Source organism: Bison bison, unplaced genomic scaffold (genome assembly GCF_000754665.1).
Source record: "Bison bison bison isolate TAMUID 2011002044 unplaced genomic scaffold, Bison_UMD1.0 scf7180017864248, whole genome shotgun sequence".
NCBI classification, from domain to species: domain Eukaryota; kingdom Metazoa; phylum Chordata; class Mammalia; order Artiodactyla; family Bovidae; genus Bison; species Bison bison.
The window spans coordinates 1,774,562-1,800,639 of record NW_011494820.1 but is presented as its reverse complement, the minus strand read 5'-3'; the positions used below and the strand labels follow the sequence as shown (position 1 = coordinate 1,800,639).

The 26,078-nt window shown below is 54.4% G+C and overlaps 1 protein-coding gene across 1 annotated transcript in view; it reads left to right on the top strand.

Moving 5' to 3' along the window:
* UPF1 (UPF1 regulator of nonsense transcripts homolog (yeast)) overlaps window positions 1-25,765 on the top strand; it is a 79,943-nt gene extending 54,178 nt beyond the window's left edge. Inside the window, exons 4-29 of the mRNA XM_010847300.1 lie at window positions 2,736-2,804; window positions 2,965-3,058; window positions 4,246-4,346; window positions 4,423-4,565; window positions 6,204-6,293; window positions 8,611-8,778; window positions 9,171-9,351; window positions 10,460-10,621; window positions 11,246-11,330; window positions 11,513-11,611; window positions 12,062-12,170; window positions 12,326-12,485; window positions 12,589-12,707; window positions 13,128-13,292; window positions 13,386-13,500; window positions 14,303-14,446; window positions 14,821-15,034; window positions 18,019-18,136; window positions 18,532-18,688; window positions 18,855-18,997; window positions 20,386-20,560; window positions 21,072-21,153; window positions 22,348-22,509; window positions 22,642-22,859; window positions 23,198-23,320; window positions 23,898-25,765. Coding sequence (XP_010845602.1) covers window positions 2,736-2,804; window positions 2,965-3,058; window positions 4,246-4,346; window positions 4,423-4,565; window positions 6,204-6,293; window positions 8,611-8,778; window positions 9,171-9,351; window positions 10,460-10,621; window positions 11,246-11,330; window positions 11,513-11,611; window positions 12,062-12,170; window positions 12,326-12,485; window positions 12,589-12,707; window positions 13,128-13,292; window positions 13,386-13,500; window positions 14,303-14,446; window positions 14,821-15,034; window positions 18,019-18,136; window positions 18,532-18,688; window positions 18,855-18,997; window positions 20,386-20,560; window positions 21,072-21,153; window positions 22,348-22,509; window positions 22,642-22,859; window positions 23,198-23,317 — 3,393 coding nt within the window. The 3' untranslated portion in view covers window positions 23,318-23,320; window positions 23,898-25,765. The remainder of the gene's footprint in view (window positions 1-2,735; window positions 2,805-2,964; window positions 3,059-4,245; window positions 4,347-4,422; window positions 4,566-6,203; window positions 6,294-8,610; window positions 8,779-9,170; window positions 9,352-10,459; window positions 10,622-11,245; window positions 11,331-11,512; window positions 11,612-12,061; window positions 12,171-12,325; window positions 12,486-12,588; window positions 12,708-13,127; window positions 13,293-13,385; window positions 13,501-14,302; window positions 14,447-14,820; window positions 15,035-18,018; window positions 18,137-18,531; window positions 18,689-18,854; window positions 18,998-20,385; window positions 20,561-21,071; window positions 21,154-22,347; window positions 22,510-22,641; window positions 22,860-23,197; window positions 23,321-23,897) is intronic.
* Window positions 25,766-26,078: the final 313 nt, after the last annotated feature.

Below are 26,078 nucleotides of genomic sequence, written 5' to 3'. Positions count from 1 at the left end.
TAAAACTTTCCAGAAAGTAGAGAGAGAAACTAACAACCCAGCTATGGAAGTCTGTGCTGTGGTCAGGTCACAGCAGGGCAGGAGTCGGGCTGGGCAGGGGCTGGACATGCACGTGTGCGTGTGCAAAAGTACTTGTGAGAAGGGTCACACCCACACTCCCAGCCACACAGCTGAGAGCCTGTCGGGGAATCTGGACTGCTCTCTCTGGTCTCCTTGCCTTAGAGGCTGAGGGAGAGTCCATCTAACTTTGTCTCGTCTGTATTGCATTGTCTCTCAAGAGAGTTCCTAGAGCAGACTTAGATTTCCTGCTCCTTATGAAGCCGGAAGGGTTCATAACAGTGATGCAGGGAAAGGATCACTGCTTTCAAGAGCCTCACACATTCCCGATGCTGGCTCTCTCCTCCCTCTGTGAGGGGGAGAAGTGTGGGGTCTGAGGCCTGGATGAAGCAGGATGGGTAGCTTGGGGGCCCCTGGTGGCATGCAGGTTTCTGTATTACTCTACATACTAATTTTGGCATTTCAGGAAAGTAAAGATTCACATCACTAATGTTTCCTTGAACAAAAAAGTTTATGCACCCTGATGACACATTTTAGAGGCTCCTCCTCTAGGAGTTGGTGAGACTTTCATTTTTCTTTTCTTTAAATTAACCATTTTTAAAATTGAAGTATAGTTAAAGTACTGTGTTCGTTTCAGGTGTACAGCAAAATGATTCGGTTATACACACATATGTGTATATTCTTTTTCAGATTCTATTCTGTTACAGTTCCTTATAGGTCTCTATTGCTTATCTGTTTTATTCACAGCCGTGTGTACGTGTCAGTCTCAGAATCCTAGTTAACACCTTCCTGCTCAGCCCCTTTGGAAACCATAAGTTTGTTTTCTGTGTCTGTGAGTCTTTCTGTTCTGTAAATAAGTTCATTTGTTTCATCATTTATTTGTCTGTTTTTAATATTCCAACATATAAGTGATATCATATGATATTTGTTTTTGTCTGTCTGACTCCACTTAATACGATACTGTCTCATCCATCCATGTTGCTGCAAGAGGCGTCGTTTCGTTCTTTCTAATGGCCGAGTGGTATTCCACTGTGTGTGTGCCACACCTTCACCCACTCATCTGTCAGTGGACACTGCTCCCGTGTCCTGGCTGCTGTGAGTGGTGCTGCTGTGAACACTGGGGGGCATGCGTCTTTTCACATTAGAGTTTTCTCGGGATACGTGCCCAGCAGTGGGATTGCTGGGTCATATGATAACTCTATTTTTAGTTTTTTGAGGACCCTCCATTGTGGCTGTACCAGTTTACATTCCTACCCAGTGTACCAAGTGTAGGCAGGTTCCTTTTTCTCCACACCTTCTCTAGCATTTATTATTTGTAGACTTTTTAGTCATGGTCATTCTGACTGATGTGAGGTGATACCTTATTTGGTTTGCATTTCTCTAATAATTAGCGATATTGAGCATCTTGTCATGAACCTATTAGCCATCTGTATGTCTTTGGTGAAATATTGGCAAACATTTTCTTAAAGTGCTAGGTACTAAATGTTCTAGACTTTGTGGGACAAGAAGCAAATACCTACTATTAGGTACTTAATTCAACCACTTAAAAATGTAAATACCGTTCTGAGCTTGAGATTGTGGCCCACATCCTTCGATCTCCTGTAGCATGATATATGTGGCTGTTCCACTGCCATTAAGTGAAATCCAGGTACCATAATCTGGCCACACACTTTGAGAAAACCAGCGTGTGTGTGCTGAGCGGTCAGCCCGAGAGACGCATTGGTCTCTGTTCGCAGCCTCACCTCGGTGCTGCCGCTGTGCGTGGTGGGGGGAGTGCTGCCGGCAGGAGAGGCGACTTTGGACGAACAAAGCACCACAAGGAATTCAGCAGATGAAAAGCGGGCAAAGCACTTCAACAGACTTTTCCTCAGAGAAGATATGCAAACGGCCAACAAGCATAGGAAAAGATCCTTAGCATCGTTAGAAGCCACGAAAGGCAAATCGAAGCCACGGTGAGTTACTGCCTCACGCCCAGCAGGATGGCCACTGTCGAGAACGAACAGAAATCACAAGTGTTGTCAACACTGTGGAAAAATCAGGACCCTTGTGCACTTCTGGTGGGTGGGAAAGTAAAATGGCGTAGCTGCTGTGGAAAACAGTAGTAACTTCCTCACAAAGTTAAGCATAGAATAGCTGTATGATCCAGCAACTCCATTTCTGGGTATATACCCCAAAGAATTGAAATCAGGGACTTGAAGAAAGACTTGGGCTTCATAGTAACATCATTCACAACAGCCAAAAGGTGAAAGCAACCCAACTGTCCATTTTCAGATGAATGGATAAGCAAAATGTTGTGTCCGTACAATGGAATATCATTCAGCCTTTAAAAGTAAGGAAATTCAGACACAGTATGACGTAGATGAACCTTTAACCCCTTACGCTGAGTGAAATGTCAGTCACAAAAGGACAAATACAGTATGATTCCACCGTGTGAAGTCCCTGTAGTAGTAGTTAGATTCATAGAAACAGCGTAGAATGGAGGTTGCCCGGGACGGAGGGAGGGAAGACGGACAGAGCTCCAGTTTGAGAAGATGAGGAAGGTGTGGAGGTGGATGGTGGTAGTGTTTGAACAACTGTGTGGATGTACTTAATGCCACAGAACCATTTAAATTTTTTTAAAAAGGAGATCAGGGCTCTCGGCCTTAGCGCCATCTTTTGAGAAACCTCTGCGCCATGAGAGCAAAGTGGAGGAAGAAGCGAATGCGCAGGCTGAAGCGCAAAAGAAGAAAGATGAGGCAGAGGTCCAAGTAAACTTGTACACCCATGGAAGCCACAGAAGCAGAAACAAGGGAAGCCAGAGGCCAGGGACACTGGTACAAAGTGTGGACTGCATGCCTCCTAGCTAGAACTCATCAATGGATCCGGAACACCTATGGCCATTCTGATCGCCTTGACCACCTTTGCGAGACCTACCTTGCTCGTATCAAAGCCGGCCCTTTTGGCCCACTGCCCTGGACCTGGGACAACTATGGACTAGCTCTCTTCTCAGCTGTGGCTGAGTGTAACGTGTGCAATAAATTGTCTCCATCGCTGTCTTAAAAAAAAAAGGCGATCAGGGATTCACAAAGAGGTGCTTGTGGTGATGTTAATAATATTATCTTCATGACATTAAAACCCAAAAGTTGTTATTGATTTTTCATTTAAAAAAAAATTCCCCCAAACAAAGGATACAGTCTTCTTACATTTAACCTGGACGTTCTGAAAATGAAAGTATATTAAAGTGGTGGCAGAAACTGAAATGGGGTTCTGATCTGGGTGAGACCATTACAGAGACAGGGATTCCTGTGCTGGGTTCTTGGCTTTCTTGACAACCCGAATGCATCTTTGAAATTCTGGGGTGCCCTTCTCAGGAGACGTGTTGCTCTCCAGCTCAGATGGGTGACGAGCAGTGGACGGGCTGGCCTGGCCGACCCTGCACAGCGTGGGCGTGGGTTACAGCTTCAGTCTGCCAGCTGTGCGTGGCAGCGGTTCTGCAAGGGAGCCAGGCCAGTGTCTGACCTGTCTCACAGCTCAGAGAAACCCAGGGCTCCTGTCACTCCCTGTCCTTCGTCACAGGCTGCTCCTGCTGCTTGACCCAGCTTCGTGTGGGCTGTGGCCCCTGGGGGTGATGGGGACTGTTGGCTGCCATCTGAGGGGAGCATCTCTTCCCCTCGGATGAGCTGTCCGTGTACCCATGAATGGATGTGTGAGCTCAGCAGAAGTGCCTGAAGTTCACTGCTTAGTTACTTAAAGCTGCCTGTTTGTATGTTTTTGCTGTTACAACATGTAAAAGGTAGTATATTTAGTACGATTGTATCCTGAAACTAGAAGATTGTCTTAACATTCAGTTTCTAATTCCTGCTTAAGGGCTGCCTTCCGGAGAGGGGAACTGACAGTGAAGAACATTTGTGGACTAGCAAGAGAACCACGTTGCTACGTCTGCAGGAGTCTCAGCCTTTGCTTCTGGTGCCTAGGCAGAGGAATGGGGGGGCGGCCCCTTCACCGTGGTGGGGTTCCAGGCCCTCTGGTCTGGCGCTGCACATCTGTCCTCGGGGGGACCATGCCTGGTTTGTGAGCGGTCCTTTTGCTCCTTGTGGCCCTCCGCACCCTGGTGGTGGTGTGGCTTTGTGGCTAGATGGGGTTTGCTGGGGTATGCACGTGGCGAGGCGGGTAACCTCTGCTGCGCGTGCCCTGTTTCTGGCCAGGCAGGTTTGATAGGAGAGTATAAAAAGTCACATCAGAAGAAACTGGACTGTCTCACAGTGGAGAGCAGGCCAGTGCTTCACGGGAAGGTTGCCATGGCTGCTCATGTAGGGAGACGCCAGGTGCCTGGGCTGAGACCCAGAAGCTGCGGCCTTTCATGGTGATGCTGCCCTTCTGCCGTAGGTTGGTGGCCCTGAGGGCATCCTGCAGAACGGGGCCGTGGACGACAGCGTGGCCAAGACCAGCCAGTTGTTGGCCGAATTGAACTTTGAAGAAGATGAAGAAGATACCTATTACACAAAGGATCTGCCTGTACATGCCTGCAGGTGAGCGCTTCAGCAGAGGGGGGACTCGCCTCCCAGAGCATCCACCTTCCACATGGAAGTTCCAGCTTTACAGAGGCCCGTCTAAGACCATGGACTGTGACACTTGGAAACACTGTCCTTGGAAATAAGGTTGCTCAAGCCCTTGTACGCACATAAATCCCTCATCCTGGGCAGGAGAGTGGGGTCAGCACCCTCTGTCATCCCTGATTCTCTCAGCTGGAGGAGAAAGAGTTCCCTTCTCTGCCTTCCTCGGGCCTTAAGGTTGTTCCCCGGAGCCTGCCCCCTCACTCATCCGAAAGAACTCAGCACATCGGGTGAGCATCTGAGTCCAGAGGGTGAAGAGAGCATCTGAGACTTCGCTCACAACGAGGTTCCTGTAGGCTTCTTTAAAATAGCTGCCTTGGGGACTTCCATGGCAGTCCATGCTGCCAGAGCAGGGGGCATGGGTTCCATCCCTGGTCAGGGAACTAAGATCCCGCAGGCTGTGTTGGGCAGCAAAGAAAAATAATAATAATAGAAAGACCTGCGTGTTGACCAGATTTGGAATTCTGATCTAGAGGAGGACCCATCCCTTGTGTTTGGACTTTCTCTTGCTTTTTTGTTATATACACACAAGGAAATTGAGACCAAAAGAGGTGAAATGATCTTGCTCGGGGCACTCTGCCAGTCAGGGCACTGGGCCTCTCGGCCCTGCCCACCCTCGGGCGCGCGGCCCTCTGCGATCAGCACCCGTGACGGCACAGAGGGCTGCTGCTTCCCTGCTTGACGGCAGACTGTCTTGCTCTGTTGGTTCTGTGCTCCCTCTCATTCCCAGTACATTTTTACATCTGTAGTAGTGTTCCTGTTCTCAACAGGCCTGTGAAGTGGCCTAGTGAAGCTGCAGTGGTTAAAGTCTGCACACCCCCTCGCACTCCTGCCGCCCGCTTGGAGCGGAGGAGGGAGAGCTGTCCTGGCACGAGGTGCCGCGGGGAAGGTTGTTGGCCAGAGCACATTCTGGTTTGAGACAAAGTCTTGGCTTTATGCACATACAGAACTTTACTCTGTGCAGAGCCAGAGCCAGTGCTTTTGTTTTTGGTGTATTGATTTTCAGAAAAGGGAGTCCGGGGGCTCTCCCGAGGTGCTCCTTGTGGGACCCTCCACTGCTGGGTTGAGCTGAGTGTTCCCAGGAGCATGGCGCCCTCTGCCGGAGCGTGTGAGGCTCTGAATGCAGCGTGGTCTCAGCTTACCTTCTGTGTGCCCAGAGCCAGGGATGTTGACTTCCCTGCTCACAAGTCACAGTTCCTGAAACTTGAGACCGAGGGAAATGACTCCGTCACCTTGGGGGTGTTAGGTCTACGTTGCTGGGCTCACCTGGCACCTTGCACTGCTCTCGTGCCCCACACCCCCAACGCTGCCTGCAAGGGTCTTTGCTGCCATCTGAGGGGTCTCCACAGCACCCCTAACCGCTTCCCTGTGTTCACAGGGTCAGGAAGCCTCTGCAGTTAACTGATTGGGTTTTGTTAGTGGGATCGTTGGGTTTGAGTATGTGTTTAATGAAAAACTTAAAAATGTTGTAAGAGGAAAGAATTTTACATCCTGCCAAATTAAAACCAGAGAGCAATCTTCCAACTTTAACTGTTGATGTTTTGACTTTTTTAGTTACTGTGGAATACACGATCCTGCTTGCGTGGTTTACTGTAACACCAGCAAGAAGTGGTTCTGTAATGGACGTGGAAATACTTCTGGCAGGTAGATAATCAAACCGCGCATGTGTCTTTAATCAGTGCTGTGCTCAGATTTGTGTGTAAATTATGGAAATGTTGAAGCGAAGCACAATATAAAATCACGCTAACAAACCTGGTTTTTTCCCCTCCTCTGTGACTGGTTTAACTTGAAACAGATGGTGGTGTGTGAATGCCTTAATGTATTTACCCTTGATTTATTCTCTGCGGTTCTTTTTATTATGCAAGTAGGGTTGGTTTAATTCTCATTCCCAGTTTTTATTTATATTTTTCTGCAAGATGAGCTCCTGGCATGCCTGTTCATCTTCATTACTGGGTGCCTGGGGAGGATGTTCCCAAGACAGTCATGGGCATCCATGGGAGCTGCTTCCTGAGAAGGCTCCCTCTGGCCTTAGCTCATTGGAGCAGTCCTGAGGCTAATATGGGCCAGATCCTGAATCATCAGATTAAATTAAGTTCACTTGACCGTCGACTCTGGGCTTCCCTTCCTGCTGTTGATCAGCAGCAGCTGTGACTAGGTCCCTTTTTTTTGGGTTTAGGTGAGACCAGCATGATGCGGGTACTCAGATTCCAGGGAGAGTCTGTTTATCTAGGCTCGAGTGGTGAGATTCCTCAGCCCCCACCACTGGCACGGGTCTAGTTCTATTGGCTTCTCTGAGGCTGCCGTGAGGTGAGGACTCAGGCCATTGCCACAGAGAAGCAGAGCAGAGTCTCCGTGGGACAGGGCTCCCAGGTCACCAGCACGGAAGCAGCATCTTCCTCTGAGATTCCTGTTTTATAGAAATAAAGTGACGAAATTCCGTAGGCGGCTTTATTCATACATAGCCCCCTTCCTATGTCTTCGGCAGCCGGACGCGGGCTCACGACCTCGTGCAGGACGCACAGTGCTCACATCTCATGTCATCTTGGAGTCAGTAATGCAAATTATGGGCTTCTGAGTGAGGCAAGAAAGGGAGCTGGGTTTTTTAGGGATATGAAAGGAGAAGCATCTTTAGGGTACCCAGAAGAGGCTGGTATCTCACTTTCCAAATGTTCTGGGTAATTTAAGTGTTACTGTGTTTGCATTAGTTCCTCTCTTGCAGGAAAAGCAATTAAATAAAACTTGCCTTACTTGGCAACCCCATCTTCAGGTCAGCAGAGCCAAGGTCAGGGAAGTGAGCAGAGAACCTCTGAGAGAAAACAGACTTGGTCAGCCAGCACTGTGTTCTGTGCAAGGTCAAATTGTGAAGGTGATGAACCCGCCTTCAGGAAGCTTCCAACGTGGTAGAGCGTGGTGGGCCTAGAAAAGACAGGAGGAAATCACTGATTCCGGTAGAATACCCAGGGGTGGCAGCTCCAGGAGGGGAGGAGGGGTGGGGGCTTTGGAGGTACAGAGAGTAGTGGTGATTAGCTGGGTAATCTGACAATCTTTGTGGGGCCAGAGAGGATTAGGATGTTGGCCTCTGAGCCAAAGCGTGCACAGGAGGGGTTTCCCAGGGTGACGCGAGGGGAGCAGCAGGGAAGGCTGGAGGCCCAGCAGGCGCACTCAGCGTGTGACACACACACAGCAAGGCTGGGGGTTGCTGGGGAGGCTGGGAGAGCTGAGGCAGGAGCAGGCACTACCTGGGGCCCCGAGTGAGGCTGGTGTTGGGGAGGGCGAGTTCAGCGCTAAACCAGGGACTCAGGGCCTGGCTTAGGTGAGCCGTGTCCCGGAAATGAGAAAGGCGTCAAGAGTTCTGGCCACGCGCAACAAGGAAAGAGCTGAGACAGCGGGGCTTCCAGACAGTTCAGAGCTGGCCCTGTGCTTCCGGAGAGTAGCCTTGACCTCCCCCTGCTCCGTATTTTTTTTGCTGTCCTCAGGTTTCTAGTACATTTGGTTATCAGGTTTCCTGGCCTGCAGCAAATGAGAAGGGGTGTTGCTCCTGGAAGCAGGCGCGGGGCCAGGAGAAGTGACTTTGAAAGGAGCAGCGGAGAAACTACGTTGAGTGAATAGGAGCAGTGAAGGGGCGAGCCTTCCTCTCCAAGACAGCAGCCTTGGCACCCGAGTTAGATTCAGTCAGGCCCAATAAGCTGGATTTAAGAAAGCAGGAATGGGGCAAGAGGGAACTGTGTGAAGCATGTTAGGGAAGTTTTCCTTAGAAATGGTTCAAGTCAGATCGATTTTTGCGCTCAGTGGGGAGCCAGTTCAGGGGCAGGCCGGTCCCTCTGGATGCCAGATGGATGAGGTGTGACCATTCCTGCTAATGGACCGTGAACGGTACCGGAACTTTTAACGGAGCTCGAAAATTGGAAGTGGTGAAAAGCCAAACTTTGGGTGTTAACTATTGATCATTTCCTGGTTTCAGCCACATTGTAAATCACCTTGTGAGGGCAAAATGCAAAGAGGTGACTCTGCACAAGGATGGGCCCCTAGGGGAGACGGTTCTGGAGTGTTATAACTGCGGCTGCCGCAACGTCTTCCTCCTCGGCTTCATCCCTGCCAAGGCCGACTCGGTTGTGGTGCTGCTGTGCAGGTGAGGGCAGGGCCCCAGTTCCCTTGTTTGGGGGGGTGCCTTTCAGGCGAAGACTCAGGCTCTCCACGACGCCAACTCTCTGGAGCTTTAAAATAGTTTTAAGTGGTTTCTGCCAACTGGCGAGGTCTAAGGAGGTTTGGAGGGTTGGGGCTTGTTACAGAGCTAGGAATGTCATATGACCCTTTTGGGGTGTCTTCTGGTTAAATCATAAAAGTTTTAAGAGTTCAGACCTCAAGTGCATGAGGAGATGCATTTATTGCTAACAATTTAAAGGCACTGTGATCATACAGTAAAATGTAGGGAGCACCACTCTGAAGTAAGAGGTAATAAGCCTGGGGCAGGGGCAGAGGTCATCCTTACCTGGGCTCTCCCCGCCCTCGGGGTTTCTGCAGGCAGCCCTGTGCCAGTCAGAGCAGCCTCAAGGACATCAACTGGGACAGCTCCCAGTGGCAGCCCCTGATCCAGGACCGGTGCTTCCTGTCCTGGCTGGTCAAGATCCCTTCTGAGCAGGAGCAGCTGCGGGCGCGGCAGATCACCGCCCAGCAGATCAACAAGCTGGAGGAGCTCTGGAAGGTGAGGGCCTGTGGCAAAGCACGTCCCGCTCCGTGCCACGTGTTGGTGGGGGAGGGGGCTGGGACCGGGGCTGGGGTCCTCAGAAACAGGAAGGAGGGTGCCAGGGATGCCTCCTGCCAGGCCTCTGGGAAAGGAAAGCTCTGGCCAGTGGAGTTTTTCTGTTCTTATTGAGGGCAGGGGTGGCTGGTGGGAAGGAGGAGGATGGGAGCTGGTGGTCAGCGACTGCAGCTGGACACGCCAGGAGGAGCCGGGCCCGAGCAGACAGCCGGGACTGTGTGAAACCTGGTTGGGCTTGAGACGTGTGACATGTTGGAGCCAGGGCGACACCAGGCTGGGGGCCCGCAAGATTCCTGCCCTGCCCACAGGCCGTTCTCCAGGGAAGCCCTCCTCTGGTTCTGGCTGCTTGCACACACACACATGTACACATTTTATTTATTTTTGGTGCAGGATGTGGGGTCTTGGTTCCCTGACCAGGGATTGAACCTGCAGCCCCTGTAATGGAAGCTCAGCATCTTAACTAGTGAACAGCCGAGAACTCCTAATTGCTGTTATAATTAATTAGGCTAGAGATTTTAATTAGGCACCCATATAATTTAAAAAATGTGAATTTATCTTCTCTTCAGCTGCAGGGCAAAATATTTGTGAAGCATTGGCTAGCAGGGACCCTCTCCACCTTGATTTTCAGGTTGCCGCAGTTATCTCACTCTTCTTGTTTATATCTAAACAGCCCACTTACCTGCCAAGAGAGAGTGTGTTTCTCCTTTTGGTGCAGCGTAGTAGGATCAGGAGGAAACGGGGAGGCGGGCCTTCCTTTCTGTTTACACACTTGGGGAATCCAGTGCTCTCTCTGGCAGCTGGGGAGAATAACCTCTCCCGTGTCAGGGGCTAGGTGTTGGTTGAGGAACGTGCCCACCTGGTGGGATAAGTGTGTCAGGCTGTGTTCCTGGGGCTTCCCCCTCTGTGTGTCACGTGGGCTTCCTGATGAGAGGGCTGGGCCACTGGGAGCCCTGCTCGTCCTGAGAAGTGATGACGGGTGTGCACTCGCATACAGGGCGTCTTAAGTAGAGGTGAGAATGGGGAAGAGCGTGGTGCCGGCTCTTGTCTCTAGGAGAACCCTTCTGCCACCTTGGAGGACCTGGAGAAGCCCGGAGTGGACGAGGAGCCGCAGCATGTCCTTCTGCGCTACGAGGACGCCTACCAGTACCAGAACATATTTGGGCCTCTGGTCAAGCTGGAGGCTGACTACGACAAGAAGCTGAAAGAGTCGCAGGTGATGTGGTGTGTGCACGAGGGCTTGTTCATTTTAACAGAGCATCTCTCCTCAGGTCTGCGGAGGGTGGGTTTCTCTGCAGACTGCACATGCTGACTTGGGCCTCGGTGCAGCCCCTGAGAGGCGGAGCCGTGGATAAGGACAGGCCTGTGGGCAGGTGCCCTGCCACTCACGGCCAAACATCCATCTAGGTGCTGTCTGACCTAAAGTCCAACAAACATTGCTTCCAGTTGGGTTTGTAGCCTTTGCCTCAGCGGGGAGAGTCAGACCCCAGGAGCCCGCAGCACCCTGAGGACGCTCCTGTGCCCATTCCTCGGAAACTGCACGGGAATCGGGAGCCCCGAGGCTCACGGGCCATGTCCTCAGCCGTCAGCTTCCTTCTCTCCCTCCACCACCCACAGAGCAGCTGTCTCCAAGAACAGACGTCGTGTGGGGGGGTCTTCTGGTTGTCCTCTGCAGGTTTTGGGGTCCTCACGCCTTCTCTCCCGGATGTGCCCTGGTTGGTGTTTCAGGCTGTCTGGTGCTGCTCGCCTAGAGGCACCTACCTATGGAAAACAGACACGAGGAGCCCAGACCCGTGTCTGTGTTGCAGGCTAACAGGGCTCTTATTTTTTATATGCTCAGACTCAAGATAACATCACGGTCAGGTGGGACCTGGGCCTTAACAAGAAGAGAATCGCCTACTTCACTTTGCCCAAGACTGACTCTGGTAATGAGGATTTAGTCATAATTTGGTTAAGAGGTGATTTTAAGTTTTAAAATATTTGTGACTCTAAGTAGCATAAAATTCCTAGTTTCACCCTTGTAAAGTGTCCCTGAATTTGAACTGTTGGTGGTGGTGTCTGTGATGCGTGTGCAAACGCCGGTTTCCTGTTGTCTTCTCTCTGTAAGACATGCGGCTCATGCAAGGGGATGAGATATGCCTGCGGTACAAAGGGGACCTGGCGCCCCTCTGGAAAGGGATCGGCCACGTCATCAAGGTCCCTGATAGTATCCTTTGTGTAAAGAAGGGCCGGCCCAGGCACCCTCTGCCCCAGTCTCCGACGGGCTTGTCCCGAGTACAAGAGACCTGTGTGGGCCACGATGGAGAGCGGTCTTGAGGCCTCAAATGCAGGGAAGGCTGTGTGCAGCCCCTTTGACTCTGGTTTGTTTCAAGCCATCAGGCTCTAGTTGTCCTAGCTGATACAGAGCTGCTTAGGCAGAAACCAGGGTACTCCGAACCGTGTGCCCGAGGGCTCTGTGGAACCTGGGCCCTGGGCTTGGCTGTTCCTTGCTGGATGCCACCCTAGGCTCGTGGGGAAGACGCCCCTGGCTGCAGTGGCCGGAACCTGCCATGGAGAACACGGGCCTCTCGCTGTGCTTCCTGTGTCTGGTGTGGAGGGGCTGTCTCCTCAGTGAGTGAAGGCTTTGACAAGGATGAGACTTAACTCGGCGGTGTAGATTATGGCGATGAGATTGCTATTGAGCTTCGGAGCAGCGTGGGCGCCCCTGTGGAGGTGACTCATAACTTCCAGGTGGATTTCGTGTGGAAGTCAACCTCATTCGACAGGTATGCCCACCCCCTTCCCCCCGCGGTTGCCTGCGTCTGCTTGGCAGGCCCTGGCCCTCGGTGTGGCTGCAGTCTCCCCACTGCTCCGTGTTGTGGGGAGCCAGGCTGCCTGGCACCTTCGTGTGCCCGCCACTGAGCTGGAGCTTCCCCTTCAGAATGCAGAGCGCACTGAAAACCTTTGCCGTGGATGAGACCTCCGTGTCGGGCTACATCTACCACAAACTGCTTGGCCATGAGGTGGAGGATGTGATCATCAAGTGCCAGCTGCCCAAGCGCTTCACGGCACAGGGGCTCCCCGACCTCAACCACTCTCAGGTTCTCACCTGTCCCGCGGGCAGGAGGGTCCCAGGCCCCAGGGCCTGCGTGCTGAGCGGCCCTCCGCCTTGTCTGCACCCCTAACGGCTACTTGTATCCGAAGGTTTACGCCGTGAAGACTGTGCTGCAGAGACCACTGAGTCTGATCCAGGGCCCACCGGGCACAGGAAAGACCGTGACCTCAGCCACCATCGTCTACCACCTGGCTCGGCAAGGCAACGGGTAGGGCTCTGTGCAGCCCAGGGTGGGGAAACAGAGGGGCCCAGCATACCTGGCGTGCTGCTTCCTACGCCGTTGGTAGTAGGTCTGGCCTCTGTGGCCGCTTTTAACAAGTGAGCTTGCACAGGGTAGACTCATCCTCGGTTGTGTTGTGCCTGTGTGCACCTCAGCGCTTGGAAAGTCTCAGCAGTGTGGTCACGAGGTGATGACGCCGGAATCAGGAGTTAGTGGGGAGTGGCATGCACAGTGTGAAGATCAGGAAGTTCCAGACCATCCACCTTGTTGCTCCTTCAGCACCATGTCACTCCTGGCTTTAGTCTTAGAGCTTAAGTCGGCTCCCCTGCCACCTGTGATCCAAACAGTGGTCTTGCTCTGGGCTCTTCTCTGGGCGAGCACTGACATTGCGCTCACATTTTATTGAAGGCCTGTGCTGGTCTGTGCTCCAAGCAACATAGCCGTGGATCAGCTGACTGAGAAGATCCACCAGACCGGGCTGAAAGTCGTGCGGCTCTGCGCCAAGAGCCGCGAGGCCATAGACTCCCCGGTGTCCTTCTTGGCCCTGCACAACCAGATCAGGAACATGGACAGGTGGGTGTCGGGTCCCTGGCCTTAAGGCTAGGCACATCTCCCCGGGGCAGGCCCTGGCGGCACCCACCTCCCGCTCACATGCTGTGTTTGCAGCATGCCAGAGCTCCAAAAGCTGCAGCAGCTGAAGGATGAGACTGGGGAGCTGTCGTCAGCGGACGAGAAGCGTTACAGAGCCCTGAAGCGCACTGCCGAGAGGGAGCTGCTCATGGTGAGCTCCTCACCTGCCCTGCTGCCCGGGAACGGGTCTGGGCCTTTGGGCTTTGTCTTCCTCACTTGCTCACTTTGGGCTTCCCTGGTGGCTCAGACGGTAAAGAATCTGTTGGCAGTGTAGGACACCCGGGTTTGCTCCCTGGGTTGGGAAGATTCCCCTGGAGAAGAGAATGGCAACCCACTCCAGTATTCTCGGCTGAGAAATGCCATGGACAGAGGAGCCTGGCGGGCCACGGTCCATGGGGTTGGAAAGAGTGGGACACGGCTGAGCAACACTTGGAGTTTCACATGTTCTTTGGGCCAGAGGACCTGTTTGGATACATTAAGTCCATGTGTAGCGCCTGTAGTGGGTTCTTTTCTATTTGAGGAGAGAACTCTGATACCGTCCTCCGTGTGCTTCCTCTGAGGTCACACAGAGACATCTTATTGTCTGAAATGACAATTGTTTGCGGTAGAGTCCACTCCCTGCCAGCCTCCCTGTGGCTGGACTCTTGGGAGCCTGGTCCTGGTCTGTGCCTGGAGCCCGGGGCAGGTCCAGAGCACTGTCTCCTACTCTAGGTGACGAACCAACTGAAACCATGGTTTCCCTGGCTCGGCACTGCCCCTCAGAGGCTGTCGTGAGGCACCACGCCCTTTTTTAGGCATGACTCGCAAGCACTTAGGATCACCACAGCCTGGACTGTAGATTCTGTCAGGAAGGGTGTGGACCAGAGTGGTGTCTGCGTCCCGTCCTGCCTGCCCTTTGGGGTCTGGGAGCCCTCACCTGCAGGTGCCCTGAGGCCTGGCGCTCTCTTCCCCAGAACGCAGATGTCATCTGCTGCACGTGTGTGGGTGCAGGAGACCCGAGGCTCGCCAAGATGCAGTTCCGCTCCATTTTAATCGACGAAAGCACGCAGGCCACCGAGCCAGAGTGCATGGTCCCTGTGGTCCTTGGAGCCAAGCAGGTGGGCCAGAGCACGTCCATCACAGTCTTATTTGACGTTTTGGGTACACTCTCTTTTGTTCTAGTTCTGTGTGGTACTTAGTGCTGGAGGTTTGCTTTAGTGTCCTAGGCTCTGTTTCCTGCCCTGGCAGAGCACAGAGGGGTGCACAGCAGGCTTTGAGGGGGTCTTCCAAGGGTGGGCGCGGCACAGAGTGCCTTCGTGAAGGTTCAGAGCATGTTCCATGTGTATGGTGGGCAGTTTTCCCACTCCAGGTCAGTGTCTTGCCACTTGAATTAGTGTAGTTGGGTGGTTGTATGGACCCCAGTCCTCTTAGTCCCTGAGTGGACATGTAGGCTGTCCATGTTTGAACTGTGATGCGGGCCTCTTTATCACAGCTGATCCTCGTGGGTGACCACTGCCAGCTGGGCCCTGTGGTGATGTGCAAGAAGGCGGCCAAGGCCGGGCTGTCGCAGTCGCTCTTTGAACGCCTGGTGGTGCTGGGCATCCGCCCCATCCGCCTCCAGGTCCAGTACCGGATGCACCCCGCGCTCAGCGCCTTCCCATCCAACATCTTCTACGAGGGCTCTCTCCAGAATGGCGTTACCGCAGGTAAGCTCGGCCCAGTGCTGGGAGTCTGGGGACAGTGCCTGGTCTTGCTGCCTTCTCAAGTGGCCTTAGGTGGTGACTGTGTGTGTAGGGGCCCCTCAGAGAGGTGCAGTGGGCAGAACGTATGCTCTAGAGTGCAGGACATTCTTGGGCATGGGAGAAGGGGAGCCCGCATCTTGGTAAGATTCGCAGAGTCAGCCGTGAGGATTCCCGCCAGTGGTGCATCACACACAGAAGAGGCGGTGAGACAACTGCCTGCCCCACTCCTTCCTCTGTCAGCGGTTCTCGAGGCCTGTGCACGCCCGAGAGCAGACTTCGGCGGTGGCCCTGGGGTGTCGGGCACCTTTGGGCTGTGCTGACACCTGTGGTGCGACCAGGCTGCTGTGAATTGGCACCGCCACACACCTGTGGCAGGCCCTGTCCTGAGTTCAAAGTGAAGAGTCCTCCGTTTACTGGTCCCTGAGGCGCGTCCTTGGGATTCTGTGTGGGGTGGGAGAGGATGGTCTCCCGAGACGCTTGGCAGGTGTGTGAGGTGCTTGAAGGAAGGACCTACACACTAGTTACACAGACTGGACAGCTCACAGGCATTTTCTTCAGAGGGATCAAAGCTGGCCTGTGGCTTCAAGGAAAACAACTCACAGTATTCATCACCAGTGATAAAATATGAGACTTCACTCCAAAATGAGGGTTTTGGAAAACGCGTGTCCCCTAGTATGAGCTTACCATGTCTTCCGGGTGCCGAGTAAATTTTCTGATGAGATCGTGGTGGTGACATGTGTCAGGGGTGTCAGCCTTTGGAAGCCCTGCCTGACAGGGTGAGCAGCACATCCCATTCCAACAGGCAGCAAAGGTGCTTCCATGTCACTGGGGGTCAGAGGCCATGCAAGTCAGGGCAGAGCAGAAAGGCCATCGTCCCTGAGCTACAGGGCAGCCTCCCATCCAGTTTTCAGATAGAATTGAGATAATGCCACAGTAGTGGGAAAGGTCTTAAAAGATGCTTCCTGGGACCTCCCTGGTGGTCCAGTGGCTAAGACTGTGTGCTCCTGGTGCAGGAGGCCTGGGTTCAATCCCTGGTCAGGAAACTAAGATCCCACACGTTGCAAGTAAGGGTTCATGTGCCACAACTAAAGATCTCAAGTGCTGCAACTAAGAACTAGCACAGCGAAATAAATGTTTGAAAACAAACATGCGTCCCTTTTCCAACCACTTGCATCTGTGAGGCCTTTCTAGCCTCACATGCTGTGAGGGCTCGCAGGAGACTGGGAGCAGGACTCGAGTAAGCTGGAGAGTGAAGTGAGTTGATAAAATTCACTTAAGTATATATTTTAGTGAAATATTATTTTTCATAAAAATATTTTTAAGTTAATACGTTCATCTTTCAATGAATTTTTTAAATTATTTAAAATTTTGGGGTTTTAAAATACAATATATATCGGTAGATGTAATGCACAGAAATAATAGCTGTTTGGACTGCTCCGCTTTCAGAGTGTAAAGAGACGCTGAGAGCAGCATTCGTTTGAGAGCTGCTGATTTAGAGTCTTGTTAATGCCAGCAGCCCATCACATCAGCTTTGTTTAGCCCACTTTGTAGATGAGGAGACTGAGGCGGAAAGTGTGAGTGCCTGTCCACGGCCACACGGCTGCTGTGCAATACAGTCTTGACCCTTGGAGCTGCTGGTCTGCCGGGTGGTAAGACTAGAAAAGGCCAGGTCACGAGGAGCTTGTTGGTGACGCAGCTGACACTTGTTGGGAAAGCCACCACTCAGCACTGGTACAGACTCCCGCTGGCCTTGCTCCACCTTCTCCGTGGCATTGGCTCCACAGGTTGCTGGCGGTGGTTCACTGCTGAACCGTCACTGTCTGGGACATGGCACCCCCGAAGTAAGTTTTTTAAAAACTGAGGAAGTGTAAAGAAGTGCCCAGGCTTAGTGAGCTCTCACGAGGGGACCGTGTCTTACCAGCACCTGCACCTGGAAGCCCCGCCTCACCAGCACCCTGCAGCCCAGCAGCGAGCCCTGTCTGGGATGGTGCGGGCGCCCCGCCCCAGGGTGGCCGATGTCAGTGGTGGGGGCGTGTCTACAGCATGGGAATTAGCCGGCACTGTTTGCTAGCCCTTGCCCTGTCCCTCGCAGGTGGTTAAATGTTTGCCAGCCCCGAGCTTGCTCTAGCCACTGCCCTCACTTGAAACATTGAGTCTTTGCCTCATTTTCAGCTTGACATAAAAGGGATCATACCATGTGTCCTCACAGCTCAGGCTTTTCCTTCATCTATGGTAGTCTGTTTTGGTGCAAAAATTCCAGTTTTTTTTTTTTACATTAATCTGATTAGGTGTAACTCCAGTCAGAAATTCCCAAAAGAATGGATGGACTGTCTGATTGGACAGAGTGATTTTCAGCATCGTAAGGACTTGCAGAGGGCTGAGCACCTAAGATGAACATAAAAGAGCTTGAGGACGGTGGCAGCTCCTACTCGGGGATGTCCCGAGTTCCTGTCCAGCTGCAGTCCCAGAGGCGCTGCGCACAGGCCTGAGATAGAGTCCAGAGGCAGACGCACCTGTCCGCATGCCCTGGTTGGGACAGGACGTGGGGATCAGCAGTGTCGTTGTTAAAGGCCAGGTGTGGGTACACATGAGTCCCTTAAAGTACATCATAAACCTTCTGGAAGGAGGTAGAATATCTTCTTTACCCTGGGGCAGACATAGGCTGCAGAAAACACTAACAGTGAGATCTGTTCCGCGAGTAAGCCAGCTTTGTACCAGCTATAGTGCTAAGTGTTGCTGGGAGTTTCGGTCAGAGGACCCCCGCCAATGGCCTCCCCTGGGACCCACAGACCTGGGTCAGTTGCTGGAGCCTGTCATTTCCTGCTCTGCCGTGTGCCCCCACCCAGGATGGAATGGCCTCCACTCTGCTCTCCACCTCAGCTCACCCAGACCCGCTGCACTTTTCTTCTCTAACAGGATGTTTTCTTTTTTCTCTTCCACGATGCCAGCGGATCGTGTAAAGAAGGGGTTTGACTTTCAGTGGCCCCAACCGGATAAACCAATGTTCTTCTATGTGACCCAGGGCCAAGAGGAGATTGCCAGCTCAGGCACCTCCTACCTGAACAGGTAAGCAGACTTGCCTGTGGTGCCTGCTGGCCTCGGTGACAGCTTTCCCAGCGGCTGCGCACCTGTGGTCTTGTTTAACGTGGTGAGACTTGTCCTTGTTTTCCTTGTGCTCATTCTGTCCACACACTTGGACCAGCAGCATAGGTCCAACCTCATCTTCTCCGTGTATGTTTCCTGTTGAGCAGATCCTTTAGGAGCCCCCGTGTGAGCCTTTTCTGTCCCTCCTGACTCCGTTGGTAAATGCTGGGCTGCCCAGCCATGGGTGTGCCAAGCAGGGCCTCCACAGGGTTGCACTGGAGGCGAGGCTGCCCCTGAGCCTTCCACAGCTTCTAGCCTTGGGGGGGTCTCAGGAGCCCAGAGATGGAGGCTGGGAAGTGAAAGCCTGACTTTCTTAGGACGGAGGCTGCAAACGTGGAGAAGATCACCACGAAGCTGTTGAAGGCGGGCGCCAAGCCGGACCAGATCGGCATCATCACGCCCTACGAGGGCCAGCGCTCCTACCTGGTGCAGTACATGCAGTTCAGCGGCTCCCTGCACACCAAGCTCTACCAGGTACGCCCCGGGCGCTGCCCTTCCACCGCCTGGCAGCAGGGGGCTCTGCCAGCTTCAGGTCCCAGGCTCATCTGTGGGACTCAGTGGTGCATTGTGATACACTTTGTGCGGGCTGAGAGCTCCTTGAAGGAAGCCTGTTGGCTGACCGTGATTATTGCACCTGTAGGAGGTGGAGATTGCCAGCGTGGACGCGTTCCAGGGGCGTGAGAAGGACTTTATCATCCTCTCCTGTGTGCGGGCCAATGAGCACCAAGGCATTGGATTTTTGAATGACCCCAGGCGACTCAACGTGGCCTTGACCAGAGCACGGTACGGAGAGCTGAGTCTCGCTGGGCCTTGCAGAGGCGGCCCCTCTTGCATAGGAGGCTTTCTGAGATGCTGGGAGGGGTTAGCCCGAGAGCTGCTCCCTGCCTGCTTCTCCTCCTGTCAGTTCTCGCACCCCAGCCGCGCCTTGGGCTGTGGCACGGGGCACGGTAGAGGGGCCTCGGCAGTGCCAGGGCAGAGGGCTCCCAGCAGCAGTCTGGAGAGAACCTCTGGCCCATGAGTTGTCTTTGCTTCTGCGTCCTGGTGGCTTTCTGTCCAGTTGCCTTGTTTAGCTGTGGAATACAGCTTTTGAAGTAGTGAGTGACCCAGAGAATCAGCTGGACCCCATGTCACCCCCACAGGAAACCAGCAACAGCCACCCTTGTGCCAGCTGCAAGCGGGACTCAGGTGCACATGTTGGTTCCCTCCCCACTGAGGGCACCTTGGTTTTCCTTTGGTAGCCAGCATAGGCAGGGGAGCCCTGAAACAGCTGATGAATGTAAACTTTCCCCAGAAGCTTGGCTTGGGCACCAAGTGGCGTGCCCAGCCCGTCAGAATGCCTGAGGCAGCTGTGGAATCTGCCTCTGCCACGTGTGACTTGGTTGCCCAGGAGGCTGACTCAGGTCTGCAAATGAGGAGACTCGTCTCTGAGTACGTCTTCCCACAGAGATGTTTTGACATCTGGGCTCAACAGAAACCTGCCCTCAAATAAACCCAAGTGCAGGGTTGGCAGCTTATAGGATGGGCTCCAGTGAAAGTCACCTCAGTTCGCAGTTACCCAGCCATCCCCAGCATTCCCAGAGGGTGCTGCATAGGCAGGCCGGGCATCTAGGCAAGGAGGTTGAGGGTGGCTCTCAATGCTCCTGTGTGCTGAGAAGACGGGCATGGTGGGCAGGGTGCCAGGGGAGCTGCCTGGGTACCTTGCACTTTCAGTTCAGTCTCTCAGTCGTGTCTGACCCTTTGCGACCCCATGGACTGCAGCACGCCAGGCTTCCCTGTCCATCACCAACTCCCAGAGCTTGCTCAAACTCCTGTCCATCGAGTCAGTGATGCGATCCAACTGTCTCATCCTCTGTCATCCCTTCTCCTCCTGCCTTCAGTCTTTCCCAGCATCAGGGCCTTTTCAAATGAGTCAGTTCTTTGCATCAGGTGGCCAAAGTATTGGAGCTTCAGCATCAGTCCTTCCAATGAATATTCAGGGTTGATTTCCTTTAGGATTGACTGTTTTGATCTCCTTGTAGTCCAAGGGACTTTCAAGAGTCTTCTCCAACACCACAGTTCAAAAGCATCAAATCTTCAGCGCTTAGCCTTCTTTATGGTCCAGCTCTCACATCCATTCATGACTACTGGAAAGCCATGGCTTTGACTAAACTCTTGGTTTCTACCTCTTGCAGATACGGGGTCATTATCGTGGGCAACCCGAAGGCCCTGTCCAAGCAGCCGTTATGGAACCACCTGCTGAACTACTACAAGGAGCAGAAGGTGCTGGTGGAGGGACCCCTGAACAACCTGCGGGAGAGCCTCATGCAGTTCAGCAAGCCCAGGAAGCTGGTCAACACCATCAACCCGGTGAGTGCCCGCCGCGGGCGGGGAGAGACTGCTGGGAACCCCCTCCTCCCCAGGCCGGTGTTCTGGGCCTGTGGCAGTGCGTGATGGCAGGTGGGACTTGTGACGAGTACGAGCTGGGGTGGGCTGAGCGCGTCAGTGTGTGAAGACGAGCGGTGCACGCTAGCCTGTCCCCGAGAGCTCCCACGCCAGGCGTCTCGGTCGTTCTGAGGCTTTTCTCTTCTTGGCCCTTGTGGAGCACGGTGTCACGGTGGCACCCAGCAGCTCGCACTCAGACCCAAGCAGCTGGGAGCGTGGTAAACCCATGGTGCTCTGGGGCTTAAGGAGTGGGTGCTGCCCGAGCTGTTGGGCATCAAAGGCAGGGTCAGGCGAGGAAAGGTGGGCAAAGGCCAGAGCGCCATGAATGGCAAGCCTCTGTGTGTGCAGCTTGGCCACCTCCCAGGCCACCAGATGTTTGGAAAGTTCTTCCTTGTGTCAGCATGATAAATTCCTCACTGACCTAAACCCTTTGCAGGGAGCCCGCTTCATGACGACAGCCATGTATGATGCCCGGGAGGCCATCATCCCAGGGTCGGTCTATGACCGGAGCAGCCAGGGTGAGTCTCTGCGGGGAACCGCCTGGCCCCGCACTTGTTGACTCTTCCCACGCCCACACCTTCCAGCCCTGTCACTCCTACCTGACCTCTCATGCCTCTGTCCACAGAAACCTGCCTGGCAGTGAGCGTTCTTTCTCAGCTTTGCTTGTTTGAAATCAAATAATTGGTCTTGGGCAATTTCTCAAAAGACTAATTAATGTTTTTAAAATAATACAGCTCTGCGTATGCAGTGGTGTCTCAGCAAATCTCGTAGCTCGGTCAGTTTGCTTCTACACCCTCACCCCACCCTGCCTGCCCTTTGCTCTCCTTCTCCGTGGGAGGGGCACACCTGCAGCCTCGTCTCAGGTTTTGCTGCTTTCCCTGAACTCCAGCTCCATCTGTCAGACCTCAGGATTGGGCGCCCCGCCTCTCTAGCTGGGTGAGGCTTCTGTGTACTGTGTACTAAGGTCCCTGCCTCCCGGGACCCTTCCCCGAGCCAGCTGTCATGGAGGGCCAGCGCCTCGCCCATGTGCTCTGCCACCTGCCCAAGTCTCGCAGCTGCCTTTGGCCTTCTGCATGCTTGCCATTCCCCTCCAGGGCAGGTGGACCCCAGCTGCTCCTCTTCCACAGGGAATTGTTAGAGACCCTTTCCCTGCTGCAGTGTCCTTCCGGTCGTTAGGCTCAGACTGGGGGTTGTGTTCTTAAATAACAACAGATCTTGTCACCATATCTGATGAGTACCTGTGTAGCTGAGGGTGTCCTGGGTCCATCCTTCATCCCTGAGGCCCCCGTGGATCTGCCTTGACCGAAGGTTGCCCTGGGGGCTTTTGTCTTCCCTGAGATCCACTGGTGTATGAGGCTTAGGCTTTTTCTTAGGGGTGGCGGTGGGAGTATGTAATGTAACATTTGCAGTAAAAAGGGCTATTGAAAGAAATCAGAAATGCAGCATGGTTTCCGTTTTTCACATCCCCGTAGGCCAGTGGTTCCCAGAATCCCCCAGGAGAAAAAGTTCACTCCCAGACACCAGCCCCAGGAGGCTGTTGGGTGGGGAGGATGTGTTGTACGATTCGGCATCAGGTGACTTTGCTGTCGGAGCACACCAGGCAACGCTGGGACAGACAGCAGTGAGAGGACAAGACAGATGCTCCCGCTGTGGGCAGAGCAGGGCTCGTTTGGATGCGGTGTGACGCCTGCCGTTCACCTTGTGTCTTACAGGCCGGCCCTCGAACATGTACTTCCAGACCCACGACCAGATTGGCATGATCAGCGCCGGCCCCAGCCACGTGGCTGCCATGAACATCCCCATTCCCTTCAACCTGGTCATGCCGCCCATGCCGCCACCGGGATATTTTGGACAAGCTAATGGGCCAGCCGCAGGTGAGCGCTGAGCCGGGGTCCCGTGGGAAGCCGGTTTCGCCTGGGCTGGACTCACACCCTAGGGTCGAGCAGGCGTGCTTGTCCGTGAGGCTCAGAACCTCTTTCAGGGAACCCTGGACTGCTGTCTTTCAGGCCGAGGCACCCCGAAAGGCAAGACTGGTCGTGGGGGGCGCCAGAAGAACCGCTTTGGGCTTCCTGGGCCCAGTCAGACGAATCTCCCCAACAGCCAGGCCAGCCAGGATGTGGCGTCCCAGCCCTTCTCCCAGGGCGCCCTGACCCAAGGCTACATCTCCATGAGCCAGCCCTCCCAGATGAGCCAGCCCGGCCTCTCCCAGCCTGAGCTGTCCCAGGTGAGCCCTGGCCCCTTAGCGTGAAGCAGCACACCCACGGTGGGGTCAGAGCAGCCCAGGGAGCCCTCTTGGCACACCCAGGCCCGGTGACACTCTCCCCTAACGACCTCAGCATAGGGACTGTGGGTCTAGAACACCCCACATGCAGTGCTGTCCTGGGTAGCACATATCCAGCGGCGAGGTAACCGGTGTGGGTTTCCTGCCACGTGGGCTTCGAGGTAAGTTTCCAGATGATTCCTTGGGGGTAGCAACGGGTAGGACACAGACCAGGTTCTCACGGCCGGGAGGACGAGTACACCTCTTGATTCAGTGCTCATCTCTCCAACCTTGTCTCGCAGGACAGCTACCTTGGAGATGAGTTTAAGTCACAGATCGACGTGGCGCTGTCGCAAGACTCCACATACCAGGGCGAGCGGGCGTACCAGCACGGTGGAGTGACGGGGCTGTCCCAGTACTAGAAGGCAAGCTGGCCTCTGGAGGACGTGTGGGTCTCGAGTCCTCCAGGGGCCGCCCACCCTGTCCCCGCCACTCTGGGTCCCGGTACCTCTGCTCAGCTGCGGGGGATATGAGCCTCAGGCACGCTCCTCTGCCACTCTCCAGAGGGTCTTAGCGCTGCTTCTGGTGGGCAGCCAGGAGGCAGAGGGTCCCCTCACCCTGACGAGGCCGGTCGTGAGGGTGGAGAGGGCCCAGCCCCTAGGTGCCTGCGGGCCTCTGGGTGTGCGTCTCGGTCCCTCCGGGGCCCTGTGTCATGGTTGTCTGCCCATAACAAGGCCAGAGTGGAGTTAGAAGGCCTTGGGCCTGCCCCACCCGCCCGTGACCAGGGGCTGCAGGAGCTGGCGATGCTGGGAGCAGGGGCAGGGCTGTTGATTGCACAGGCCCAGCAGCCGTGACTCTCAGCCACCTTGTCTCTGGGTGGGAAGTCGGTGGTCAGGGCCCCCAGCTGGCCACTGGAATGGGGGAGCCTTCCGGGCCAGGTCCACGAGCTGCCCTGGCTCCCACCTGTTCTAAAGCCTCTTGCCCTCCCTCTCTCCCTGACAGGTGGCAGCGGAAGAGCTAAGCTATGTGGCTTAGTCCATCAGCATCTTATTCTGGGTAATAAAAAATAAAAATAAATGGATACCTGTTTTCCACTGCTAAAACTGAAGCACCACTGTGAGCAACAGGAGAGGGAGAGGAGCACCCGAGGGAGAGAGGAGCCCGAGGCAGAGCGAGCGCCCACTGCTGGCACGTGGCGGCAAGGAGACGAAGGGAGAGCGGGAGGTGGGGCGGCCACGGAGGACCGCCGCCAGCGAGCCCCGCCAGCCCCGCTCGCGAGGAGCCCAGCTCGCCCGCCGCATCCACACCTGGGTCTGCGACCAGGGCGGAGGGAGGAAGACCCTCATCTCAGAGTAGCCCTTTCCTCTGTTCTTTTCTTTCTTTTTCTCTTTTATTGAAAGGGGACTACGTTTTAGCAGGAAAAAACTTCGCGTTTCTGTGCTGAGCAGGCTGCTTGCAGTGGTGGCCATGCCGGGAGAGCCCCACAGAGTGTGGGTTCTGTCCACACCGGCTCTGATACCGCTGCGCTCATGCTGCCTGCGTTCTAGGAGGGTTTTCATTTCAAGAAAATATGGTGGTTTGTGTTTTTCTGTTTGTTTTTTAAAAATTCTTTCTAAGGAGTACTGAAAAATATACTTTCCTGAGTTTGTCTCTCAAATCTTAATGGTGGGCCTGGGAGATGTGAGAAGCTTCCAGAAACGAAGTTTAAACATGCCAACACAAACTCAAGATTAGAATCAACACCTGCAATGGGACGAGGATTGTTTTCAGTTTTTAGCTTCCAGCAGCTTCTCCCAGCGCATCAGGGCAGTGAGGGAGCACGGTCCTGGGCCGGGCAGGCAGCTCCGAGGGCCCTGCTGGACTCCCACGAGGCAGAGCGCTCCCGTGCGCCATGGACTTGGCCCCACAGGAGGGGCTTCGGGCGGGACTGGCCGTGAGGCTGGAAGGCCGGAAGGTGGCTGTTCTCCGGCCAGTTGCTTCTTCCCCAGGGTCCTTCCTGAGGATTTGGTGAAAGGCGGCAGTCAGGAGGACCCGTCCCCGACCCCAGGGAGGCCCCCACCACCCTGAGGCCAGTTGGGAGTCACTGAACGCCCCCCACCCCCACCTTGTTCCTCACCTGCCCCACTAGTTTGGAGCCACTCTACACGCGGGCACAGCTTCGATGAGCTGGGGTCATTTGTGGGGGGAGAAGGGAGTAAGTTTCCAAAATATGTTGGTTTTGTGCTAAAGGGCTTGAAAGAGTTTGTCCCATCAGGCGTTACACGGGGCCTCTGCCTGGGTCTGCACTGCAACTTGAAGTTACTGTTGCTGGCAGAGGCCCCCACGCCCAGCTCTTTGCACACGGTGGGGTATTGGCCTCCCTGGCCGGCCCTGGTTGGGGACCATCTAGCCCTAACCCTGCCTGTCCAGGCCCTGGTGCCCCTGACCTCACCATCCCCCTCCCAGTGTGCCTTATCCCACAGCCTCCAGCTGGCACACGGGGGAGAGGGGACGCAGGCCCCCTTCCTCTGGCACACAGGGGTGGGGGCACAGGCCGCCTTGTCTGGCAGGCCTCTTATTTATCACCTTCGCTGCAGGGCCTTCGGCCCCCACTTCTTTTGGTAGCTGCATAGTTCGGATAGGTTTCTGCTGTGACCCCTTGTGCGCCGTCCCCACGGGTGACACACCCACCCTGTTCTGTTCCTTGGAATGCTTTGCCTCTGCTTTGTGCTGTTTGCTTTTTTTCTCCACCTTCTTAGCAGCAGTTACTATAAGTTCCCCAAATTAGAAAAACATCTGTACCAAGGCAATGTAACTTTTGGTTTTTGGTCAATTTGTTTTAAGCTCTTTTGTCACCAATAAAATCTTAATAAACATCTCTTGCTTTCACACTGGGGCTGGATAACTGCAGGGGTGTGTGGCAGAGCGCTTGCCCTGGGGGTCTGGCTGGTTGGGGATGTGGGGTTCAGAGCCACCTTGATGACAAAGCTGAGACAGGGCATGAAAAGGGGAGCATGGGCCTGGGCCTGGGTCCGGCGGTTCCTAGGCTTCGGGCATGTTAGATGTTGGGCTCCGGGATGGTTTCTCCCATGGCATCATTGTTGGGAACCCCCACCCTTTACCCTCGTGGTCAACGGTGATGGTCAGTGGCTGCCAGCCCCCACCCTCCGGGCCAGGTAACAAGAGCAGAGGGGCCAGCTGCGC